Genomic DNA, 23,841 nt, shown 5'->3' on the forward strand with positions numbered 1-23,841 from the left:
AGCTCCAAGACATGTGAAATTCAGCTTAACCAGTTGAGACACTGTTGGTTCTTGCAATCAGACCACCGGCTAGACTGCCAACAAGCTCTTTTGGTCCAATGAAAAGGACACAGAGGCTGAAATACAAAGGAAATTGTTTGACTTTAAATATTCACCCCTGACATCCGATTGTCTCTTTCAAATAGAAACATTTGTTCAGCCACTGTGAAGCACTTCATGTGATTAGATGTCTCTGCGACCCTGATTCTCTTCTCTTCTCTCTCTTTTTTTTCTTTTTAGGTCACCCGATAGCAAGAGAGCCACCGAGCCATGAGGAAACATGAAGCTTTCCATGTGGAAAGGATGGATGACTCACACATATTGTATTTACTGTAAGATGCGGGAAAGGAAAGGACTGCTGTCAAGATATCCATCACAAAATAATGGGATCAAACGTACTCATCACAAACTATGTTCACTTGGCAACATGGAGCCACGTGTACAGCATATGTAATATGCTGGTTGTTGAGACCAATGGACTACAATCAGGGTACCAGTGGACAATAAGGCGACTCTTTTTTCCAATAATGAACAGTTTGGATTAATCAGAAACGTTTGATTTCAAACTCCAATTAAGCATTTCAAAGTATATATTTCAACAAAGCTTTCTGGGACGAGCGTAAGATGTGAACTAGAGGCGGCGCTGAGAGTGTTGCTGGACACGGTTCAGACCTGTTGAACATATACTGGAAACACTGGCGGCAGTCTGGATGGGTACATGAGAGTTAGCAGCTTATAACTAGCAAATAGCAAATTAGATTTAAACGGCTCTTGTGGGTCAAGTCACTACCACAAAGACTGTTTTGCGGGAGTCATTTTGCAGTTCTAATTAGGAATTGCAATAGGATCATAACAACATATTAAAAATTCATGTAAGATATTTGCACTAGTCGAAGCCGTTTGGGAATGTTTTGTTTTTCTAGATATCTCTCATCTTTTTGCTGTGGATGTCACATGAAACTGAAGGTGAGCATTTTGTAAAGTGTCTGACACTTGAAGTAGATAAATATGTATATCACACCTCACTCATTCTGAGTAGTTATTTGTTTAAAAAAAAAGGCTCAGACTGTCGAGCTTCACTTACATACAGCTTGGTACAATATGAACTATTAAAGTGTGATTCATCCGTCTCATTTTTTTGCCCAGAGAAATTTTCCAGGCTCGGCCTTCAGAGTTATATATCTTTGATCTGTTTTATTCGGTACTGCGACATCTCTTATTTTGACTGTTGAAAGGAGGACCATAAATGCTCAAACAAGTGTGACCTGTTCTAATGTTGTTATTTCTTTCTTCCTTCTTTTTTTTTTCCTTGCTGAAAATGTTTTCCAAATATTCTGGTTCTTAATCTTTAAAAGCACCACAGATACAAACCCACCGCACGATGAGGTTTCTTTTTAGCTTCTTTTTATTAGACGTGTTAGTTTTTTTGCACGCACGTTGCCTATCCGGTCGTTAAGTCTGACGTCACAAGCCGTGTCTGGGCCTAAACTCCGCTGCAGGTCCATATATCAAACGATCACTATGGCATTACTGAGAGTTGAAAAACTGTCTAAAGTCTTTCATCTTTAATAAAATGATCAGCGTTCTGCTCTACCAGGTGTAACAATTGAGTTTAACATCCAGGCATCCATGAAAACGGAATTTATGACATAAGTAAAGTAAGTAAGTAAAGTTTATTTATTAAGCGCTTTTCATAGACAGGTAGTCACAAAGCGCTGCACACAGAGATTAAAATAAACAATACGATAATTAGCAAATGCATGATATACACAATAGGCCTATAGAGTTTAAATGTAAATCAAAAATATAAAAATGTAAAAAAGCATTGGTCAACAGAAAGCTTGTTTAAACAGTAAAGTTTTTAACTGTTTTTAAAGGATTCCACAGAGTCAACCAAACGTAGTTGTAGAGGTAAACTGTTCCACAGACATTTGACAACGGAGTTAGAAGTTAGCAGGAAGTTAGCTCGCTAGCTTCTATCTAAATACGATATAGCATGTCCTGACTGCGGGGTTTTGGAAACAAATTAAAACGTACAGCTCTGTTATCACTTCCAACATAAATGAAGACAGAAAACTAAACAGCAGTGACGTTTGTAGGGTTACTGAAGTTGGGCTAGCTGGTATATAATGATGTGCTACGTGACCGCTAGCGACACAGCTATGTTAGCATAATATTAACAAGCTAACTTTTTTTCCACTCGATAAAAGTTAACATGAGTGTTCTCGGTGGTCAGGAACAAATGTAATCGCATGGCAGGATGCTGTAAAAGGACCAAACTTCAGCCAGGAGAACAACTGAGATAATCCATCCACAATACGAGGTTAGTCATTCATATACTGCTGCATGGGCTGGGCTGTAGTTACATCCTAAGGTTTTAAAACTGAGCTTAAATAAATGATTAGCGGTAATAAAAGCCGAGGGAGGTCAACAGGGATCACTGACTGTTTTAGGAGCTTTTTGAGACTAAATAGAAGAAAATACAAAACATTAAACATGTTAACAACACAAAAGCCATATTAAACGCAGACTACTTTAGGCCCGGAAGTAGGATTCGTCACGTCATCGACCGGATTGATTTTCTCCAGAATTACCCTCCGTATCAAAGCTTGGGTGAGACATACTGAAATAATTGCCACAGATAATGGCAGTTCAACATTTTGCAAACATGTTTTTTTTCTGTACAAGGCTCGATCATTACAGCCCTGAGTGCAGTAGCATTGCGCCCTGTACAAACATCATAAATCTCTCTATTATCTTTGTCCATTCTCCCCCATTCCACCCCCCCCCCCCTTTCTTTGAATCTTTCTCTCCTTCTCTTGTGCCCTCTCCTTCTCTCTTTTTTCCCACTGTAATGTCTCTGAAACAAATGATGGCACAGATGAAAGTTTTCACGCAATCTACCCCACGCACTGTATCTTAATTTCTCAGCTGTTCGGAGTAGTTTGCAGCTTTTTGCACTGATGCTTTCCAAATCATAACCCCGCCCCCCACCCTCCCCTCTTGTGGACACACAACCAAAAGAAAGTGTTTTTCAAACTGCATCATTCTGCCTCTCTGATTTGTGAATGTCTTGGGTTAGTGTGCCCAAGGGTGAGCCTGGTGGGGGCTGCTCCTCTGTGAATGAGAGCCTCTGCTTTCAGACATGCTGCCTTGTGAGCTATGATAAATTTGTGGGAGCTGAGCAGCTAACTCTCCGGCTCCAATGCCGAGCTCTGAGCCAGAGGGAGCTTGGGGACAGCAGGGCTACCGGTTGCAGGCAGTTCCACTCTCTCATTACTGAGAGGCCTGGATAGCACTGGGCTTCTCTCGGGAACACTGACATGGAATATTTTTAGGCTTACGATGCAGCACTGCAGTTAGGCCAGTCACACCAAACTGCCCTCTTTCCACGAGCAGCGTATCAGCAACAATGGTCCTTTGGAGAGGGAAATATGATGGCATCCTGTAACTGCATTCACGCTCAAGCAAAAACACCTACGTCCACATGAGCTCATTCTTTTTTAAACTTTTTTCCGTTTCATGCATATGCACACGGGCGTGGGAGAGCTGGAATTCGCAGAGAAATTGGCAAGCCTTAATTACAGCAACCAGAAGCTAATGGAAAGGTCTTGAGATCTGTGCAACATCAAACTATATGGTGGATCTGTTTCCCATTCGCCCCTCCTTCCCACTCTCTCTTTCCCTCCCTCAGAGAATTCATGTTCTGTAGATGAGCCTGGCGCCTTGCTCCCCTTCGTCCTACATGGCTCTCTGCAGCAGAATCAATATTTGAGGACTATTTGCGCCGCTCCCCGGTGGCTGGGGTTTGACGCTCCAGCTCCACCTTCAGTTTCAACTGTGTTTAGAAAGACAAAAAAAGAGCTGCCAGGGACAGATTCAAACCTCGTCCCAGGTCACCAGTATTTAACGAGAAAATCACCAGAGTGCACCGTATGTACTTTTACTATTGCTGTGCTGGACAACCAACTCTGCAGCAGAGAAGCCACACACTACTCTGCACAACACTCCACTTGTGCTAGTTTATAAGAAGTAAGTCTAAAAAACCCACTAAGAACCCTTGAGGTATCTTGGAAGAATTTATATTACCATTTTCACCTTTAATGATGCTACACTGAATGCAAATTTAGCAGACATCAATGTCTATGCAAGGCTATATACATTATCCATTCTTTGTTTTTAAAAAAAGCTTAAACCCTGCTTCCAAAACCTTTGTTGCTAGCTAGCTTTTAAAAAATGATGAAAGAAATGTATTCTATGTATAAACTGTGCTTGCATCACATTATCTAGTGTGAAAAATAATCTTGTTTTTAACTGGAAGGGGATGTGTCTTAGTGTGTCAGTGGGGGTCTAACCTCAAACACCCCGTTGAGACTGGAAGCTTTCATCTCCATGGGTTAGCAACTGGTGGGACCCAGAGGGTAGGATCCTTAGAAGCAAACAAGCAGCATGGAAGAAAAGACTGCAGAATATCATACTAATGAGAGGATAGATAGCTGGAGTAAAAATGGAAAACAGAAGAATGACAAGATACCTACAAGAGATAAAGAGGTACAGCTGTAGTGTTTTGAGAAGTGGGGGAGAGTCTGAGGAGACTTTTAAGTATTTATTTGTTCATGTGTGAAGTCTGGTTGGTCAGCTCCAGAGAGGATGCATACATCATCAAACCAAACACCAAAAAGTCCATCGTCACACTTGTTGAAAATTTGTGCAATCATTATCTAACGAGGGAGAAAAAAATGGATGAAAAGCTTTTGTCTTATTCATCATACTTTGTCAAGTCCAATTTGCATTAGCCTCTAGCCACGTCTGACAAATATGGGTTCAGGATTCATTTTACGTGAGAGCTGTAATCTTCAGATGAAGTGAGTCGGTGAGAGGCAGGTGAACTTGACTCGGTTGTAGGAAAAGAAGAGTTCGCTGTTGCAGGAGGAAGAGGCTGGAAAGCCTCGCTGTCTGAAAGTGACACTGATTTAATATAAGTCAGAGGCAGATTAGCAGATGAAGAAGATCTGATTGGTTTTATTGTTGCTGGATGGCACTCGCTGGTCTCGTCACTGTCACTTCAGATGGAACAAATCAACCCGGGCCAAAGTGTTTCCTTCAAGAGAGCAAATCATTTTAGCCCAAAACCATATTATTCACACCACATCTAATTGCATTCAGGCCTTTTATTATTGCTGAGCTCACTTGAGAGCACAATGCAGTAATTTGCCTTCATTTTGAATCATGGGGTAGGATGTTAGAATAGTGCAACAGCAATAGCCGTCACGTGGTTTTTATTGGCCACCACAGCTGGTTGGCTGTCAGGTGATGGTATGGGGATTAATTGCATTATCTCCAGTCTCTTACCCAGCATAGAAAATGTGACAAAACACCCTAACATAGCCCATTAAAATTCTATGAAACCAGGAAAAAAGAGAGGACAAACAATCAAAAGCGTCTTTAATATTCATTTTGTGGCAGGCCTGCGACTGGCCGATATTGACGGTGGAGTGAACGGGGGGAGACATTAACATCTTCTCCCTCGCTGCTTCCTTTCGCTGAGCCGTCCCTTGCTGCGTCGTCAAACTCACTTATCTCTCTGAAGCAATTAGCCACTGGAGGCTCCATTGACCTGAGCCTTTGTTAGACTAACGGGTTACATTAGCATGGCCGTAGCCTGGCAGGCTTGGCAATGCATGTGTCGTTGCCAGTGCGAGCAGCACTGATAAAGAGGGGCCCTGCAGTCTGTGGGTGTGTGTGCACAGGAGGATTAAGGAGCTATTATTAACATATTAACTGTCCATTACCATTTTGGCACTTATACTGAATACCTAGTATATGCACTCTGTATATATGTATACTATACACGTGTTTGCTGCAGTCCTGTTTACATAAGGAAGGTGTCTCATATCTGAGTCAATATGGTTTTCTCTGCATTTATGCTATGGCATTCAAAAAATTGAGAAGCTGAATGCAAAGCAACACTGATAATGTACACAGTAGATATCAGACTTCAACAATATGCGTCCTGATGCACAATATTCCATTGTATTTGCTGGCGTGAGGTGCATACATACAGTAGAAGTGACAGATTTAATTCTGCCTACTGACACTTTAAAATTCCTCAGATATGCACATGACAGTAAAAACACTGCTTGCTCTCTCAGCTGAACATATAACAATAGAGAGACCATGCACTTATTAATCAGAATGTTTTTTTGTATGTAATTTGTATAGTATATTTTTTTTTCTCTCATTTCTTTTCTAAATGTACTTGTATATTGTTCACATGTTGAAATAAATTACCAATCAATCAATCACTTAGCTGGGGAATATGGTATGGTAACAGTGCTATTTAAAGCTCACGTCTATTTTGTGAATATTGCATTTACTTTACTGTCACACTGTATGACTGCCAGCTCCAGACCATATAACAACAGAGGGTCCATATTTAGACAGCACATAAATATGCATTGAACTCTCTGATAAACAGCCAGCATTTACGTTAAGCAGAGAAATGGGCTACTACTGCTAGAGTGTTTGCACCAATGACAACAAAAGCTAAATTTGCAAGCATTATTCATAATTAATTATCATAGTGTGATACTCCTTCCTTATTTACCAAATTAATGGTTTGTTTTCCTGAGAAATGTCTCCTGTCTGGCATGTTGGGTGGAGAAACAGCATCCTCATAAATTTCCCTGGCAGGTGGGGCATGGAGAGAGTGATGAGACAGAACAAGGGAGGATCAAACACAAAGAAAACCATTAGTTCCACTGACTCGCTGCTGATTTTTACAACTTTAAAGTCATTCCTTGCAGAGACCTTGCAAATTCTACCATGCTGTGGTACTTGTCATGTAACGTGGAGTCAAGCTCATCCCCCAGCTAGCCACTCTTTGCTCTACAACCATGTGTAAAACAGTGGGTTTTTCCTTCATTCAACTTTATGCATCATTGAATTATGTAACAGTGGTTTTGTGTCCAAATTGTCAACTATAATGGATGTCTTCTCTTGTCATGTCATATTTTCGATTAGGCTTAAAGCAGCACTTTGCCGATGCTTCTCGTGTAGCCATTGTCAGCTTTTAGAAAGTACAGCTCCAACAGAGCGTTAAAATGAGGTTGTTGTTACACTCAGCTTATTTAACCCTTGTATGGTGTTCGGGTCTGTGAGACCCGTGTTCAGTTTTTTTCAAAAGAAAAATTAAACAATTAATTATTTTTTCACGTGTAAATGTGTTGTGTCTTTCCACTCACTCCACTTGATTATAACTGATTTATTTATAACATTTTATATAAAAGAAAAACGAGAAGCACATTAATTCATAAATGTGATCTAACAAAGGTAAAGGGAAAAAATTAACCATGTTTGCTGTTCACATGTCTTGTAATTGGGATGAAGTAAACATCTGTTGAGTAATTTAACATAAAATTGTTTGATAGTGTTAATTTGGAAAGCCAAAACTCTAGCGGGTCCACCAGACCCATGAACACTGGCTGAGTAACAAAAATACGAACACCACACAAGGGTTAAGAAGGAATTTCACTCTTAGCTGTAAGGTCTGGTGGGCAGACAGAATCTGATATAAGATGGGAAGCATCCGAGCATTAAGAAAACCTCATTCAAAATAAAGCTCGCACTTTTAATAAAACAAATCACCTCGAAAAATTGTTACGGCCCAAGCAGCAAAGGCATAGATAACACAGGAAAAATGTCTTCAAAAATGGGCTTTTTAAAATTTTTAACCCCCCAAAAAAGAAAGTTCAAAATATAATTAGCAGGGCCATAAAAGAGGTCAACTAAACGCAATGCTACTCAAAAAGTAACTTCCAGAAACTCAACCAAACAAACTAAACACATGTTAACTCACAAACTGACCTAAACACAAAGACACAAGAGGCACAAAATAACATAAGTAAACTAAAACACCCCAGTTTCTGAAATGCACTTGGTTGGTCCTGCTGAGCAGGCTTGTACTGTCAAAATCCTCAGCTCTTGGCCACGCCCTTTCACCCAGACAGGAAACAGCCACCTCCCCAAACCAGGAAAGATAGAAAATTTGTATAACAGAACACATTTTTATGATATCACTGTTAGGTTTAAGTAAAGACATTAACGAATAACATTATTGAAATAAGTGCAAGCCAAACTAATGAGATATAAGGTATGGACTGATTTTTTTCCCATGTGTGGCAGATGCCATCGCAATAATAATGAAATGTTAAATAAAAATCTTTTGATTTGCCCAGACACGAGTAGTAGATTTAAAAAAAAAAAAAAAAACAGTGACAAAAACAATATAATTGCAGCCTGCTTTGGAATTTGCATACCTGTATTATAAAGTTAGCTCTAAGTTAAGTGTGCAAGTGAGAAATAACTGAAAACAATAGGTGCTCAAATTTTACGCTGCGGTATAGAAGTAGACGCCACTTTATCATGTTATGTGTGTACAGAAAAAAAACTGTGAGAAAATTCATTGACATATAGGAGCTGCAGGCTTGCTAGAGGAGGTGGCGCTTTTTTCTTTTTTTCTTTTCGTATAATAAATTGCACTGAGAAACAATGCTGGTGCTTTCTGTCCACCAGCTATCCTGGTGCTCTGCAGAATGATTTTTAGACATATATTTTCAGAGTCTTCTGAGCGTAGCTGCGCATCTGCTGGGACTGGCAGCCAGATGCTGTGCCCTCAGCCAGACCTCAGCCCAGATGACAAGCTCCACAAGCCGTGATTGGCGTCTCTCATCGCGCTCTACCCTGTTCACCCTCATAGCTCAGGGCTTTCTGCCGCTCCGGCTGCCTCTGTGCCAGCCTGACAGATGCCCTGTCGGAGCAGATGTGAGTGGTGTGGAAGTGGTGGGGGATGGCAGAATAGAGCTAAATCACTGTGTAATCAACGTGTGTGGCTGGGAGGTGATGGGGGCTCAGCGAGCACGCAAACATTTACAATTGGCCAGGCAGTCCTTGTAAACAGGAGTGGTTGTACAAAAGAGGCAGGTTGAATAATTGATAGCATGTAAGAGGATCTGGCTTTGGGGGATTTTGGAGCATTGATTCTGGCTGAGAGGGAGTGAGAAGGGGAGAAAGTGAAAGGCTTTCCTGGTGCCAACCTGTATAAATGCTTCTCTCTTTCCCTTAGACCCCACCTCTGCGCTTGCCAGGTATAGTTTTTCGTGTCCGCCTCTGTCTTTTTGTAAAGCTTTTCTGTATGAAATAGTGGGTAGGCCCTCATGCCAGTGCCTGACAACAGCATAGCCAGAAACAAACAAAAGAGCAGATGGCGGCAATGAGCAAGAGTGAGAGTGAAAGAATAGAAAGAAATGATAGAATGAGAGGGATGCGGGACAATTTACAAAAGTGAGAGGGAAACAAATGGGACAACCAGGCCCAACAGCGCCAGTGAAGAGGTAGAGGGAATGCACAAAATATGAAAAAAGAAAACCCAAACACTACTAATATAAATGTGGGAGAGTTAACCTAGATGAAAACCCCAATAATCAGATTTTACACACAAAATCAAAAATACACGCACCACATACTGTGGTAACCCCTACATCTCACCAGCTGCGGGGCTCATAAAAAGAGCTGATATAAATAAATTCACCAGCTTGGTTTCAAGCCCTGCTCTTAGTCTGCCAGCAAGCACAAACACACAGGCATGCACAATGCAAATGTGCAGCAACGAACGCAGACGAGAAGCACACACAAGCCACACACAGCCTCTTTTGACTTTGCACACTTCACATTCACAGCATGTCCGCAGACTGAGAAACAAGCTTATCTGTGGTTGTTTCGCTCGAGCTCTACTTTGCAGCAGCAAGAGAAAATGTCTTGAAGTCTTATTCTTGTCTCATCAAACAGAATAGGTATCAAGATGTGGCATTTCACAACACCGGTCACTTGTAAATGTGCTGCTGCCTTGTTATTGTTGTGTAAGTGATGGGCACTCACTCTTCAAATGCAAATTTGTCTTTGAACGAAGTTGCACAGCTGTACCATCAGCTGCTTTGACTGTATATTGCCTGCTTTTATCAGAATCCATCAGAATATTGCACTCCAATGTTGTGCGCTACAACGTTGGAATAATTCATACATCAAAGTCCTAACATATTCACATTTGTCTTCATACTCGAATGGCTGTGATTGCTGCGGTAATTTGAAGTCCTCGGTCTTAAAGTCTTCATGAAACTCTATGCAATTAGCTATTATGGCTATGCTAATGCTTCCCCTCCTCTTGGCAATGGTCTTAGCTTTCCTGTGAAGTTCATATATCATGGGGAAGGTATGAAAATAAGAACCTTTGCTTTTTATGTAGCCGGGTGGAAGTTCGATATTATGGGACATGCCACTGGATGGCACTGTTTTTCTTTTGGGGTACCTCTGAGAGCGGAAGGGATCATGGGGATCTACGGAGACATGCACGAGTGCTAGCTTGCATTGGTGTTATGTGGGTGTGCAATGCCTTTTTTTCGCTGCGTGATCTGTTTTGAACGCAAAGTGTGCAACAGTTAAGGCACCAGGAGTAGCTGCCACCAACTTCGCCGTTCGTCTCAGAGGGATCCATATTCCGTTTTCTGCTGGATTAATGCACTGTATGTATTTGAGTTCACACTTGTATTATACTATCTCTGTGGGTAAGAGGGAAATGTACCGTGTTAACTGTTTAATCTTGGCTCTGTATCTATGCAGGAGAAGCCACTACAGTTATTTTTGCACTGCTAAGTTTTGTTTTATTTATGTTTGGGTTTATATCAGACACGAAATGACGCTAGATGTCCTTGAGTTCCAGATGCTGATAAAGTTGGGGAAATAACCTGCAGTAGCAGTGGGTTACCAGAGCACAAAGCTGTTACTGGATAGGAGCTGTCTGTAACAATTTTATTTCTTTATTTTTACAACCTTGTTATTTTCTTCTGAGCACTTACTTTATCATTCAGATTAAAAGAACCCCAAAGATAATCTGTGTTCTGGGCTGGTTAATTTAGCCAGGCTACATTTATTTGCTTTTTATTTGCTTTATCTTTAGTTCAAGTAAGGCCCCCTTTTATGCATGAAGTAACTGAGAACAGTGGGTGGCTTCTCCGAGACAAGAGACATGTGTTTGTTTGGCATTGGGTGGGTGGGTTACATCATCTAACTGTCCGCCTCATGGCCATGCACTCCTCAGTGCCGAAACAAAGACAACGCGCTAAGACCATCATCAGAGGAAATTAGCTCAGTAGCACTGAAAGCGCTCGCTTCTCACAATAGCCAGTGGCCATGCTAAATCATTAGCCTGTCACTTCGTTGGGGTTGAGTCCAATTATTCTCTCAATCCGCCTCCAAACCAAATTGCATTATTGCAATTATATCCATTGCATGACATATTGTCATTGCAAGGGCGTATAAGATGGGAAAAGGAGGAGTGGGGCTAAAAAAAAGAAGGAGATGGAAGGGGAAAATAATTTTGGTGGCATTATCAAGCACTGAGGAATGTCTCCATCTTTGCTAGCTGGCTCTTTAAAAGGGCACATTGATTATGTTTTCTGCTTTAATGGATGTTTCCAGGCTATTTAAACTTCTCTCCCGATCACCCTTCCCCACACTTTTTTTTTCCAAGTAAGATTTTCCCTTGTTAGACTTTGTTATAGGACCAATCCATCTAACTTGTTACATAGATTTTTTTGCTCTTCTTCTCGCTTTCTCGTCACTCTCAGCGTATATCTGCACACTTTTCCCCTGTCTTCCTTTCACACATCTCTCAACACATCTTTTTCTCTCACTGCACCCTTGTCATCAAGCTGTCAGCGCTAATCAGGGCAGGGTGCAGTTGATTGCAGTGCATCAGATCATTATTGAGACCTTCCACTCTGATGAAGTCCGAGGTATAATACAGTGCAGTCCCGTCAGCCCCGTCGGCAGTCATGTTGGAGTTACCTGCTTGTACTGTAGATCACAGCTACTGCCAAGAGATTCAGCGCTGCCCCTGGGTGCATCATGCTGAGGTGTTCAGCAGTTACACTGACCGTCTTCATATTCCTACACTCCAATGTCTTACTTGCTACAACTCTACTTTCTTACTATACGATTAAGTACCCCAAGCGAAAGATATTCTTTTGCAGTCCCACTGTTACTTTTGAGATCGTTTAAGACATTTTAAAAAAATAGACTTTACTTTTCAGCCATTATTCTTGTGTAGTCAGCGCTCACGCTACCCTTCTCACTGTCTTTTCCTTCCCTATTTCTTGCACTGGATAACTCTGTGTATGTGTTTGTTAGTGCGCCCTTGTGCCTGTCTGCAGTGAGACCTTGGACCCAGATGTAATTAGACTTGGTAATGATGTTTACAGCTTAAGCCCTCTGCTAATGATAAATGCACTTGACGTATGTAAGTCCAGACTACACATGAAAAAGACAGTGTGGGACATGCCCCATTTCAGTTAGTCAGCCATCACTAATGTATCGTACTTTTACACCCTGGACCTTGTGCACATGAGAGGCATGTTCTCAGAGCTGCTTGGAGTAGCCCCCATTTTGACAGCTAACAAATTAGTCTGTAAATATTCAAACATTCAAACTACAGGAAACATACTGACTAATCTTACACATCACTTGCTGTTTGTGATGCCTGACATATTTATTCTGAGGACTCTTCACCAGTTGATGGCACAGCTCCAGAAGTTGTTGGTCAAATCATTCTAAAAATAATCCTTCTGTTGGTCACAGTGAAATGTCCCTAAGACAGGTGTGGAAATGGACCATGCATTTAACACTGGCATAAAGCCAGAGGCTTGACATTATGAAAGAGAGAGAGATGCCGTGCTATCGAGACTCCTAACCACCTGCTCTCTCTCCTTGCTCTCTCTCCTGCCTAGCGGGTCACTATGGACACACTTAGAAGACCTGCACTTAAACTCCTTGGAATCAGAGTCAAATAAAGGTCCCCACTTACTAATCCGCTCAGTGTGTGTGTTTCTGTGTATGGTCCTGCGTGTCCTTGTGTGTGCTGAATACACTCGTCTAGCCCCCGGGGAGTGAGATCGTGGGATGGTTGGGGCTAGGTGTATGGTGATATGACAGCGCTGGGGCGGAGCAGGGCCAGACGGTGCAGCTCCATCTGTGGCCCTTCTGTTCCTTCACTACCTGACCTTTGACTGTCTTTAGGTGTTACATGACAAGGATATCTGAGCCATGGCCCTTTAGGAACACTATTGCTTCACACTCACTCTATACACACAGGTAGCAGTTTGTGCATAAATAAATCACACCTCAGACACAAAGTCATGTGTATGTGTTTGTGTAAAAGGGTGCTTCTGGGTAAGAGGAGATTTTGTAGCGGCTCTGATTCACACTTGACACTGTGCTAAAGAGAGAGGGAAAAAAACTGTCACTTCACAGTGCTAATTTGGGTGTAATATCCCAAAGTCAGCCAATTCACAGAGGAGAGGAGAAAGAGAAAATTAAGCATCTGCTTCATTTCCCTAACTGGCCACAGCCAGACTCATTAACAAGAACTATGCTCATCCAGAGAGGCTCTACTCATAGAAACATGCAAACAGCCAGTTAAAGAACGAGAGCAGACTGTAAAAATCTGCATCACTGCTCACCTCCATTTATAAAGTCATAGAATCCAAGTGAGAATCTTTTAGAGAAATTACACAGCAGATTAGTGCAAACCAATGGTGATTACTTAAAGGAACCCTTCATAATCTAAAATTGAGCGATATTCCTGACAATGCTGTTTATGCGTGCTTTGAGTGAGTAAGAGCATCCTGCATTAACTTCCTAGGTGAGGATGGTAAGCTGCGAGGCCAGCTCAAACAAAGCTCTCTATCACACTGTTGTTGCCTGGCAAGATTTCTGGGTCACTGAATGTGAGAGCTGAGCTCATAACCAAATGGCTGTTGTCGCTGAACAGATGGGATACAGCGACTGTTTGTTGCCGTGGCAATTGCAAAATTTTCAGTTAAGGGGGTTATAGAGAGACACGAGAATCAATTAGGTTCGGATTGGGGCAAAGTTCTTACATTTCATTACTGACAGCCTAATTACAGGGGAATAATGTTCTGATAATTACATTTGCAATAATTAATACACTTACTGTAACAAAAGGAGCGCCGCGAACACACTCATCAGCTAATAGCTTATTACTTAGTTGATACAATCAGCCATTCTGTAACGAGGGATGACGGAGCTACAGAAGTAAGAGCAGAACAATAGAGTTTGCCAATGCAGATGTCTAACATCAGAATATATTCTGAAGAGTCTAAAAGAGTCTGAAATGCATGGCTGTCAGTAAGAAATACCAATGAATCTATTAGCATTTCATGTAAGTGATGAGTGACATAAGCACTCAGCATTAATCTGCGCTAACATGGATTGAAATATTAATGAATACATGAGTGTCTTCTCTTACCTTTGATTCAGCTCTCTGTGTGCTGTATGTGTTTAATTAAGCACCGAGTTAAAACATCTTTTTTGCAAAACCGATGGAATTCATAAGATTTACCCAAGGCTACCAGTAAACACTGCAGCAAACACTTCAATAAACAAAGCTAGCCTTAGCAAAACATACCCAATGATCCTAAGGGCTAAGACAAGCAAGATGTTTAAGGTTTGTTGAAGGAAGCAAGACTGTCCAATTATGTTCACATTTCATGGATTTCTTTGGGGCAGCGAGGACGGAAAAGACTGAAATAAGAACTCTATGTTCGTCAGTGATCCTACACATCCGTTCTATCGCTGAGGTCCCTGCCAGGCTGAGGGAAGTGTTCATTAGTACAACATGTTGGAGGGACATCAGTGCTGAAGGCAGACGCCAGACACGCCAATCAAGGCTGTGGGTGGACAAGGTCGTCCTTGACTCCAGGTAAGCTATCCTAGTTGTTGCTTTTTCAGCTGAGAAATATGGATCACAGTTTATACAGCTCAGACTTTTTTCAGGTTTTGTGGGAGAGAACAAGCAAATGTCAATGGGCTCCTGCAGAGGAGGTTTATATCGAGTCCTTAGTAAACAGATCATTGATTGCTTAGATTTTAATGTTTGTGCCTAGGTGATGAAAAGGGTGCAAACATAAAACTCCCTGACTGTGTCTTGAAAGTATTCCCTTTAATATCTGCATGCAAATAAACTGAGAAAAAAATAACTACTAAGGGGAAGGTTTTAACATATTTAACTGTTTTAACATATTACAGTATTTATAACTTAGCTTACATGTTCAATGATCATCGATCTGGTATTGATTTTGTATGTAAATAGCTGCAGTATTACATATATGTAGATGTGTCTCTCTACATATATGTAATACTGTTGCTGTTAGTTAGCTGCAATTTTTCCAGCTTCATGAAAATTATCCTACCATCCCACGCTGTAGCTGGTAATTTAAACCCATGAGAAAAGGCTACATTTTAATTAGTTTTTGCATGCTTGGCAGGTAATGCACAGGAAACCCTGGGTCATGATCAAAGGAACTATAAATGCTTATTAGAAAAAGTTAACGTCATCGATATCCACAGGGAAAGTCATAAACCATCTCCTTATTATTGCTCTCGGACACCTTTGCTTATGTGAAATGGTGTTGTCTGCAGCAGTATAAATGTTGGAAAAGCCCACGAGACCTGACTGCCTGCCCTGTTCTCAGCTGCCTTGACAGATGTCAACATGTGAACAATTGTCCTTCGGTAAAACTCCAGTGGGTTGGGTGATATGTGTCTATATATGATGTAAGCTTTGGGAAATGCAGAGTCCTTGAGAGTCTGAGGCTTTGTTTGAAAAAAAAAAGTGTTATGTTTTCTTGTGATCGCCAAATCTGGTGTAATTTTTAACATTCAAGAGGAAAAGGCTTCAAATAAAGACTAGACAGATGCAGATAACACAATAGGAATTTAACAAATTTTGCATCTAACAATCACAACATGAAAGATTACAGTTTGTGTCTATTACTGAATATTTACTTACTGCCCTCCAAAGATTTTCTATGAATTTCGCATAAATGCATTTTGAACTGCATTCTGAATTCTGCTCTCGCTGTGTGATGACCGTTTATGTGGTGTCTGTGGCAACTGTGTGTTTTGTCAGTGTCATGTCATGTGTAATGCTAGGCCCAACTTTAACTTGCATGCAATCCTCTCTTCAAATACCTGGGCCCTTTTTCAGCACAGCAATCATCAACCTGGGTATCTAAGCCAGTGTGTGCCAGTTGTTGGTGTCTGTCTTGTAGAATTTGAGATTTTTGTTCAATGTGTCTTTATACCTCAGGAGTGGGCACCCAGAACACCTTGTACTGGAACAGAGTATATGATCCTGTACTCTTTGAAAATGAACTGGTCCAACGCTGAATGGTGTTGGAAATGTTTCTAAAAAAGTTGTCATGAGCAATGATCATTTAAACCCTGTTTTGAATTTGATCAAAGCTGAGCATTTCAGAAAAGTTCACAGAGACAGAACTTCTTTTAACACCAATTTACTAATAGCAGACCAGTTGCAGGAGACCAGTTGCCATAATTTAGAAAGCCTGATGTTGCTTTTTCTTTCTTTAGTCTTTGTCATGCAGCAGTTGTGGGAATTTCTTGTTCTATCTGAGAATTGTTTGGCTTGTTGGTAAGTCCCACAGTAATAATTTTAATATTTTATGAACTAAATTAAATTTCCTAACAACAACTAAATACATGCCTAGCAATTAAATGTTAGGCATATATTTATTGTTTTGCAGGTTTTCTAGTAACTCGTGCACACTGTGCTGACCACTAGAGAATACTCCGCCTATATTCACGTGTCAGTGCAATTCACATCTAAAATCTGGTTTATTGCTAATTTGGTAAGCTATAGGAAAACAAAGTCTGACATGTATAAAGTACGGTATATGTTTTTGGATGCTATTTAGGTTTACATTTAAAACATATTAAGAAAAGAGTAATAGTTTAATTTTGGCTATCTTCTAGATTTAAAATGATGGTTCAACAAATCAGATTCAAAGGTGACTGTCAAACAGCAGAGGTAAAATAGGCAGACACATTCAGACACTTTCAGCCTGGTGCACACTGACTGCACACAGTAGCAAGGAAGATGCTTCCTATCAAAGGGCTTTAGACTAGTGCTTTCTTTTCAAATTATGGTCCCTTAAATCACGAGACATCATAATTCAAAACACACATCCTTATTTGAAGCGTCAGAGCTCTTCTCTTCACTAAAATGAGTTGCTTTTTAAGTTGACCTTTTAGTGTCTGCCAGCAAATCTTGTGCATCATTGCAGGAAGCTGTTGGAAGCAATGGAGTGAGTCCTGACTTGATCAGACTATGTGTCTGCCAGTCTGTCTGTCTAGCAGACAGGTATATTGACTTTCATTCATAAGACATATCTCGCCGTTTGCTCAGGGTAAATGTTAGCGCCATGACTATGCTTGACTGATGCTGAATATCTTTCTCAAACCATAAGTAAATAATACCCTCATGAGAAACCCTGGTTAGGTGGCTACTGGCTGTCAGTGGGGCATTCACACCTCTATTACATCTGGCAGGGCATGACACAACTCAGCCTGTTATTTACAGCTGCTCACATTCTGCATGCTGTATTTCTGACAGTCTGGAAGTTCTCCAGCGTCATCCATTTCTCGGGGAAAATATGGAAACAGACAATATTTATCTACTCAATAAATTTACTTAAAGTTACCATCACTTGCTGGACAAAGAAACCATTTTTTTTTCTGTACACTACCACAGTGGGTTTTAAATCAGCCAATCCAGATGTGATTGAAATGCAGATTTCAGCTTTCACTCAAAGGGTTTTACAAACATTTTCTATTAACCAGCCCAGAAACACCAAACGGACACAGACGAAACCCAAAGTGGATGATGACAGAATTATTTCTCTGGTTAAGACACACATGTTCACAAGAAGCAAATCAAGAACACTCTACAGATACATCTAGCACCTTCAGTCACTGCTGTCTACAAACAAGAGACACGGTCATGAATGGAAGTGCAATAAGGTGTAAACCATCGGTTACACTCAGGAACAGGAAGGTCAGACTAGACTTTGTCAGAAAACATCTAAACGAGCCTGCACAGGTCTAAAGCATTTTTTGACAGATGAAAGCAAAATTAATTTGGATCAGAATGATTGGAAGAGAAAAGTATGGAGAAAGGGAGAAAGAACCAAAACATAGCACATTATCTGTCACATATGTAGGTATCATTATTGAATGGGAATGAAGGGCTGCTGGTGGAACCAGGCCACTGGTATTTATTGATGATGTGACTGCTGCTAAAAGTAGCAGGATGTATTCTGAAGTGTACAGGTCTATACTCTCTGCTCAGATTCTGCCACATTCTGCAAAACTGATCAGGTTCTCAGTGCAAATGCATAACCTGAGTTTCTCAAAGAAATGAGACATTCTTCAATGGCTAAATGAGGCATGTTATTATCACCAACAACAGCAATAATAATAACAATAATCACCATCATAATCATATTGAGTATGTTAGTTTGTCTGATTCAGCCTCTGTAAATGGGGGACTGTGTATAAATAGGTCTGTAATTCTGAAACCTTGTCAAACTCTTGAATTAAAGTTGAAACTAAAACGTGAATCACATCTTAATTATTTGACTTAAAATTCAGTGTGACAGTGTACAGAGGAAAAACTTCATAATTTTGTCTTTGTCTCGCAATATTAGGGATCTAAATGTAAACCCATCTGTTTGTTTTTTATATCCTCTCACTAATATTTTGGATTATTTCTAGCTTGTCAAAATCAAATCATCAATCACTTTTTATTTAAACCCAGGTGTCATCCACATACCCTAAACAAAGACTTGCTGGTGTTTCAGGGTAGGATAACAGAGGACTCTTTTCTGCTTCTTCCATGTGCAAGTTGTACACACTGGGTCAACTGGGGAACCCATGGCGCACCCATGTTTCTTCCTGTAGTGCTAACCATGGTATGTGAAATAGGTGGAATGAAGACACAGATCCAAGAGCAAACACACTTGGTCAGTGCTGAGAGTGGTCCTGTTGCTGAGGTGGGGATCATCCTGTCATCTCTTACGCACTACCTCCACTCTTTCAGTGACTGGAACACAAGTGAAGAGAGATGTAACATCATTCAAGCCCATGAGAGTACATCTTTCACCATCTTACAATGCTGTCATTGCAGCCATTCCCCAACTCTCATTGATCAATTGCCAGTGATCAATGGTCTTTAATCAGTGGTTGTTGACGAATGGTCGTGACAATTTGCATATTAATGATCAAGAAACTGACCTCACAGCCCATTGTTCATCAGCGGTGCTAGATTCAGTCATTGTGGAAATGTATAAGGTTGAGGAAACCTGCAGTGAGCTGAGACTGAAGAAGTCACTTGGATGAGTGACAAAACACTGAAAGCGCTACGTCCAGATGAACAGAATCAACTTTTGGGGATTTACTTACCTGGATGATTGAGTATGCACCAAGATATGATCTCAAATGGGTGTAAAAAAACATCCCCTGTCATCTTAGATGGGTTTTAATAAGTTCTTGCATCTAATGCCTAAACTAAAAAAAAACACCTTTTTAATCTCTGCTCAGGGATCATTGTCAAATTACTCGTAGAATGTCCACCAAATGTATATTTTATGAATACGTTGGAGAAAGGCATTTGTGGTTTTCAAGTCATACTTTAAATGCTAAAGACATAAAACCTTGTGGGTGAATCCCAAATATTGTGAGTCCACTGTATTCATGCTTACAAAAGGAGGTTTTCTTATCGGCCTAACTGCAAAGACACTTGTCGGCACATCTTTGCAAGTAAGTGGATAAGGAAAGCATAAATGTGTGAAACCCAGCTGTTTGTGTAGTTGTATTGTGTTTTATTTTGTAATGTTGTTTAGTGGTATCGTGACATTGTTCTCAATCCAGAGAATAAATGGTCCCAGAACAGATAGGGAAAAAATGTAAAAAAAAAACAAAACAAAAAACAGGTAGGTAAATTATTCTCCTATTGCTTAAAAGAAGGATAAGTGTATTCAGGTTAAGCAATAACTAAATGATTAAGTCTTTGATTTATTTAACATGCAGATTCAGCTATCATAAACCCACAGAATTTATTAAAATTGCACAAAAAATGTATTATCTATATTGAATCGAAATGAATGGAAAAAAAAGCATATCCGCAACTTTGCTTGTGTCTGTTTTTCAGTGATAAGGCATGAAATAAAAATTAGTGGGCAAGTAAAAAATGTAATATTGTGTTGAATTCCGTCTGGAAGACTGTCATTGTCATTCTACTTTCTGAGAATTTCTTTGTGAAAAGTTTCTGATCCAAGAAATAGTCAATACACTTTCTGTCTACATCACACAGAAGACTTTGTGTTAAATCCTGAGAAATGTCTCTCTATCAGTATGTAAAGAATATGCAGCACTGTAGGTGTGTCTCAGCACAACCTTGAGATATAAAAGAAGGAAACTGCTTAAACACTTGCGACATGTGTACAATACTCTTCTGTTAGGAAATATCATTAGTAGCATCTACATTCAGTTATGAAACTTATATGACTTCCCAAGTTGGAATCAACTGACTTGGACTTTTGCCATTCTGAGGCTTCATTGCAGCCTTTTGGAGGGCTGGTTTCACTCTCCTGGGTCAAGCCATGGCCCTTCCCAGTCTGCCCATGTAGGATAAAACAAATGAAGGGGAACTAATGGTTTAACCACAATTGCAGTACTCTGGAATTTTTGGAAATTAGTATAGCAGTGTATTGTGGTGCATTTGCAAGTGAACAATAATTTTTCTTGCAGCTGCATTCAGTCCCCATATTTGTTTGTGCTTGTATGCGGTTGAATGCACGCGGCATAGACACACAATAATGCATTGTATGTAAATTCAAGTAACCCTGCATAGTGTGGGCACATACAAATGACAGACACAATATCTAGGACAGCTACACTGGAATTCAGAACACAGACTCAAATGAACTACGACCTCAAATATTATCATAAAGTGTAGATATTGCAAAATTGATCGAGTATTTCTCAGTCAGCCTCTGTGAGGCAGAGGGGTTCAACCTGAGGTTCATGCAGAACATCGCAGTTTTTCTCACAATGATCAAGTTAAATGCAAAGCGGTTGGGTTGCATTGTATACAGATGTTCTCGATATTACGTGTACTCTCTGCAGGTGTAAACACAATTACAAACACACTCGCTCCCCCTACCTGTCCCTCCAAATATAACACAAATCAATTAGAATTCACTTGAGAAATTAGTTACCTTCTGTTTGCTTCCCTCCACTAAGCTTTTCATCAAGCATCACTGGGAGAGAGCAGGAGGTGAACCGGATCTTATGATGACAGCATAGCAACATAGACATTATGGTCTGCCAGAACTGTGCTTTGTTTTGGATTGCCATTTTGACTTCACACAGGGACGTCTGCGCTCCCCATTGTTTACAACATTCAAAATTGGTGATCTGGCAGCTGTATGATATTCGTGGCACTTTTCATGTATGAAAACCAGGCATTATCTCGGCTTTTGGTTTACACTGCATCTCTCCGCTCCCTCCCTCTACTCTGTAATCACTGGCTTTTCAGTTGAAACAATTATAAACACACATCATTGAGCGTCATTGCATAATGTCGTTGGACATCGCGTCACAAGAAGAGACCATAACCCAGCCCTTAATCTCTAAGCATGTTGAAATCTTATGATTTCTTATGTTCCTCTGTGCCTGCGAGTAAGAACTGCGGCACTCATCTTCTGTTTTGGTGGCTCAGTGACTAATGCCTCGGCCTTATCTTTTCCTCTTTCAGTGCTTCGATGTGTCATACAGTGTTCCTACCTTCTTAAAAGATCACATTATATCTGGAATGTAGTTTGATTTTTACCTCCACCTACATAAATGACTATACTTGTTGCTTTATGATGGTGGTATGTCCAATTATGGATTAATAAGAATAATGTAACATCAGAGGCTTTGATTAAATTACACTCAGTCCCCTGTCAGCGACTTTGTCACAGGGCTATCTATCCAAAGTCTCCTTTAATCTGATTGCTTCATGTGGATCACAAGTGGATTTTCGTTACTCTCTCAGCCCCCACTTTTCATGTTTTATTAATGTCATATGCTGTCGAGTTGGGTTCTCCTAACTGACTTACCAAGTCATCCTTTTCCTTGTCACAAATCAAATTAGCCCAGGCTGTGATTAATCATCAGGCAGAGCACCCAGTGAAAGGGGGCTGACACCTTATTAATTTCCTTAATTACATCTTGTATTAGGTTTCAGAATCGTCCCGTCTAATTATGCCGCCTTTGACTCCCAAGTCTTTCAACCTGGCTACACAAATAATTTGTGCAACCAGGGGTATTTAAATGGATTTCATTTAATGTAGGCACATGTGATTAATGTAATAAAGATGGGGACAGGAGCGAGTTGTTGAGGTGGAAGATGGTGGAAAATTTGGAAAGGTAGGTTACACGTAAAATGGGCGTTATATCATCTTGTGAAGTTTGAGTTATATTTCCAGTAATCAGTCTTCACTATAACACTGATTTCATTGCTTTATTAAAGTGAATAAATCGCTGTAATATCGCTGGAAGGTTGTTGTTAAGATAGATTTGAATGTATATAAAAGAAACTATTATGATCTGTTTAAGCTCACATGTTATGTTACATGTTATTGGCTCCACAAGTGACAAAACACGTTTTTAAAGGCTATAATTTCCTTCAGATGTAATCTGGAAAATACTGGTATATTGCTTTTTAGGATGTAGTAAAACAAATATCTGTCTGATGCAGCAGAGAGCTGCGCTTTCGGGTAGCGGAAAATTATGAATCAGCTAAATGATCAACGCATTTTATATGAGCTCATGGATAGGCTTGCAGAGCTTTGCTGCCACTGTCATTATTTGTGTTTAGAAGGCAATTCTGGAGGTGCTGAAATGAAAAAAAGAGATTATGTGCCTGAGTGCACGCACTCTGCCTATGAATCATAGGAGAAGGACTGTGCTGTTTAATCGATGACACATTCCAGGCATTCATTTACTAAGTTGTTCATATGGGGAACGACTTTAAGTAGTTTTGCTCTGAGCACTTCAGGAAAATGCACTGCCAGTGTTACACGAAATGAGAGCAGTGGCAGGGGACATTCCTGTAACAGCCTACAGCAGACTGCACCGGGGGATCACAGCTTCTCTCTAGCTGAACCTTATGCACTAATGGTTCGCCGCACTCAAAAAACCCAGCTTTATTTAAAACACACATAACGGCTGATGTCATTTTTATTTTATTTTGGCTTTATGAAAATATAAAAACTGCACAGTAGATTAGACAAGGCAGTTTCACAGCACTGGTCGAGTGTGCACTGAATGTCTCTTGATTAGGATATACGATGAAACCCCCCCAAAAAAACCCTTCCTTCATATTTCAGCAGCTCTATTGACTTTGTCAGTTTGCATTATGAAAGCATTGTGTCACCTACAGGTATTATGTATACACAGGCCTATTTGTCTTCTATCTACTGTCTGCGAGGGAAGACAGACCGAGAGTTAACTTTGCGACAGCTCCCAGAAAAGCTAATACAGAATAAAGATATGAAGAAGCTATTGTAGGGATGGTGTGGTGTATAATATCAGCTGACATGTAACTAACTGTGAATGTGAAAGTGGTTGCAGCTCACTTAGATTATGAAACTATATGAGATAAAAACAAGATGTCTTAGTAGACGGCACAGAGCCAGAGGGCCACGAGCTGTTTCTAGCTAATAGATCCACGAGGGACAAGAAGCGAACAGGGCACTCGTTGGATGTTATGCATTGTGGCCACGTTAAGTTTGTCTGATTTTCTGTAGCTGTCGTGGTTGTGGT

At 40.4% G+C, this 23,841-nt stretch overlaps 1 protein-coding gene and 2 long non-coding RNA genes across 3 annotated transcripts in view; all 3 read left to right on the top strand.

Annotated features, from left to right (window-relative positions):
* tafa4b (TAFA chemokine like family member 4b) overlaps positions 1 to 1,547 on the top strand; it is a 37,991-nt gene extending 36,444 nt beyond the window's left edge. Inside the window, exon 6 of the mRNA XM_086291660.1 lies at positions 280 to 1,547. Within this exon, the coding sequence (XP_086147786.1) occupies positions 280 to 291 (12 nt within the window). The 3' untranslated portion in view covers positions 292 to 1,547. The remainder of the gene's footprint in view (positions 1 to 279) is intronic.
* Positions 1,548 to 10,338: 8,791 nt separating this feature from the next.
* Positions 10,339 to 10,983, top strand: LOC147330113 (uncharacterized). The gene is made up of 2 exons (XR_015129228.1): positions 10,339 to 10,616; positions 10,714 to 10,983. It is a non-coding gene; the product is annotated as an uncharacterized LOC147330113 (long non-coding RNA).
* A 3,042-nt stretch (positions 10,984 to 14,025) lies between these two features.
* LOC147330114 (uncharacterized) overlaps positions 14,026 to 23,841 on the top strand; it is a 46,616-nt gene continuing 36,800 nt past the window's right edge. Inside the window, exons 1-2 of the long non-coding RNA XR_015129068.1 lie at positions 14,026 to 14,617; positions 14,722 to 14,872. This is a non-coding gene — a long non-coding RNA (uncharacterized LOC147330114). The remainder of the gene's footprint in view (positions 14,618 to 14,721; positions 14,873 to 23,841) is intronic.

This window comes from Aulonocara sp. 'chitande type north' Nkhata Bay, linkage group LG5 (genome assembly GCF_057382095.1).
Source record: "Aulonocara sp. 'chitande type north' Nkhata Bay isolate Kocher_YH1m ecotype deep benthic linkage group LG5, A_spYH_male_GT1.1, whole genome shotgun sequence".
In the NCBI taxonomy this organism is placed as follows: Eukaryota; Metazoa; Chordata; class Actinopteri; order Cichliformes; family Cichlidae; genus Aulonocara; species Aulonocara sp. 'chitande type north' Nkhata Bay.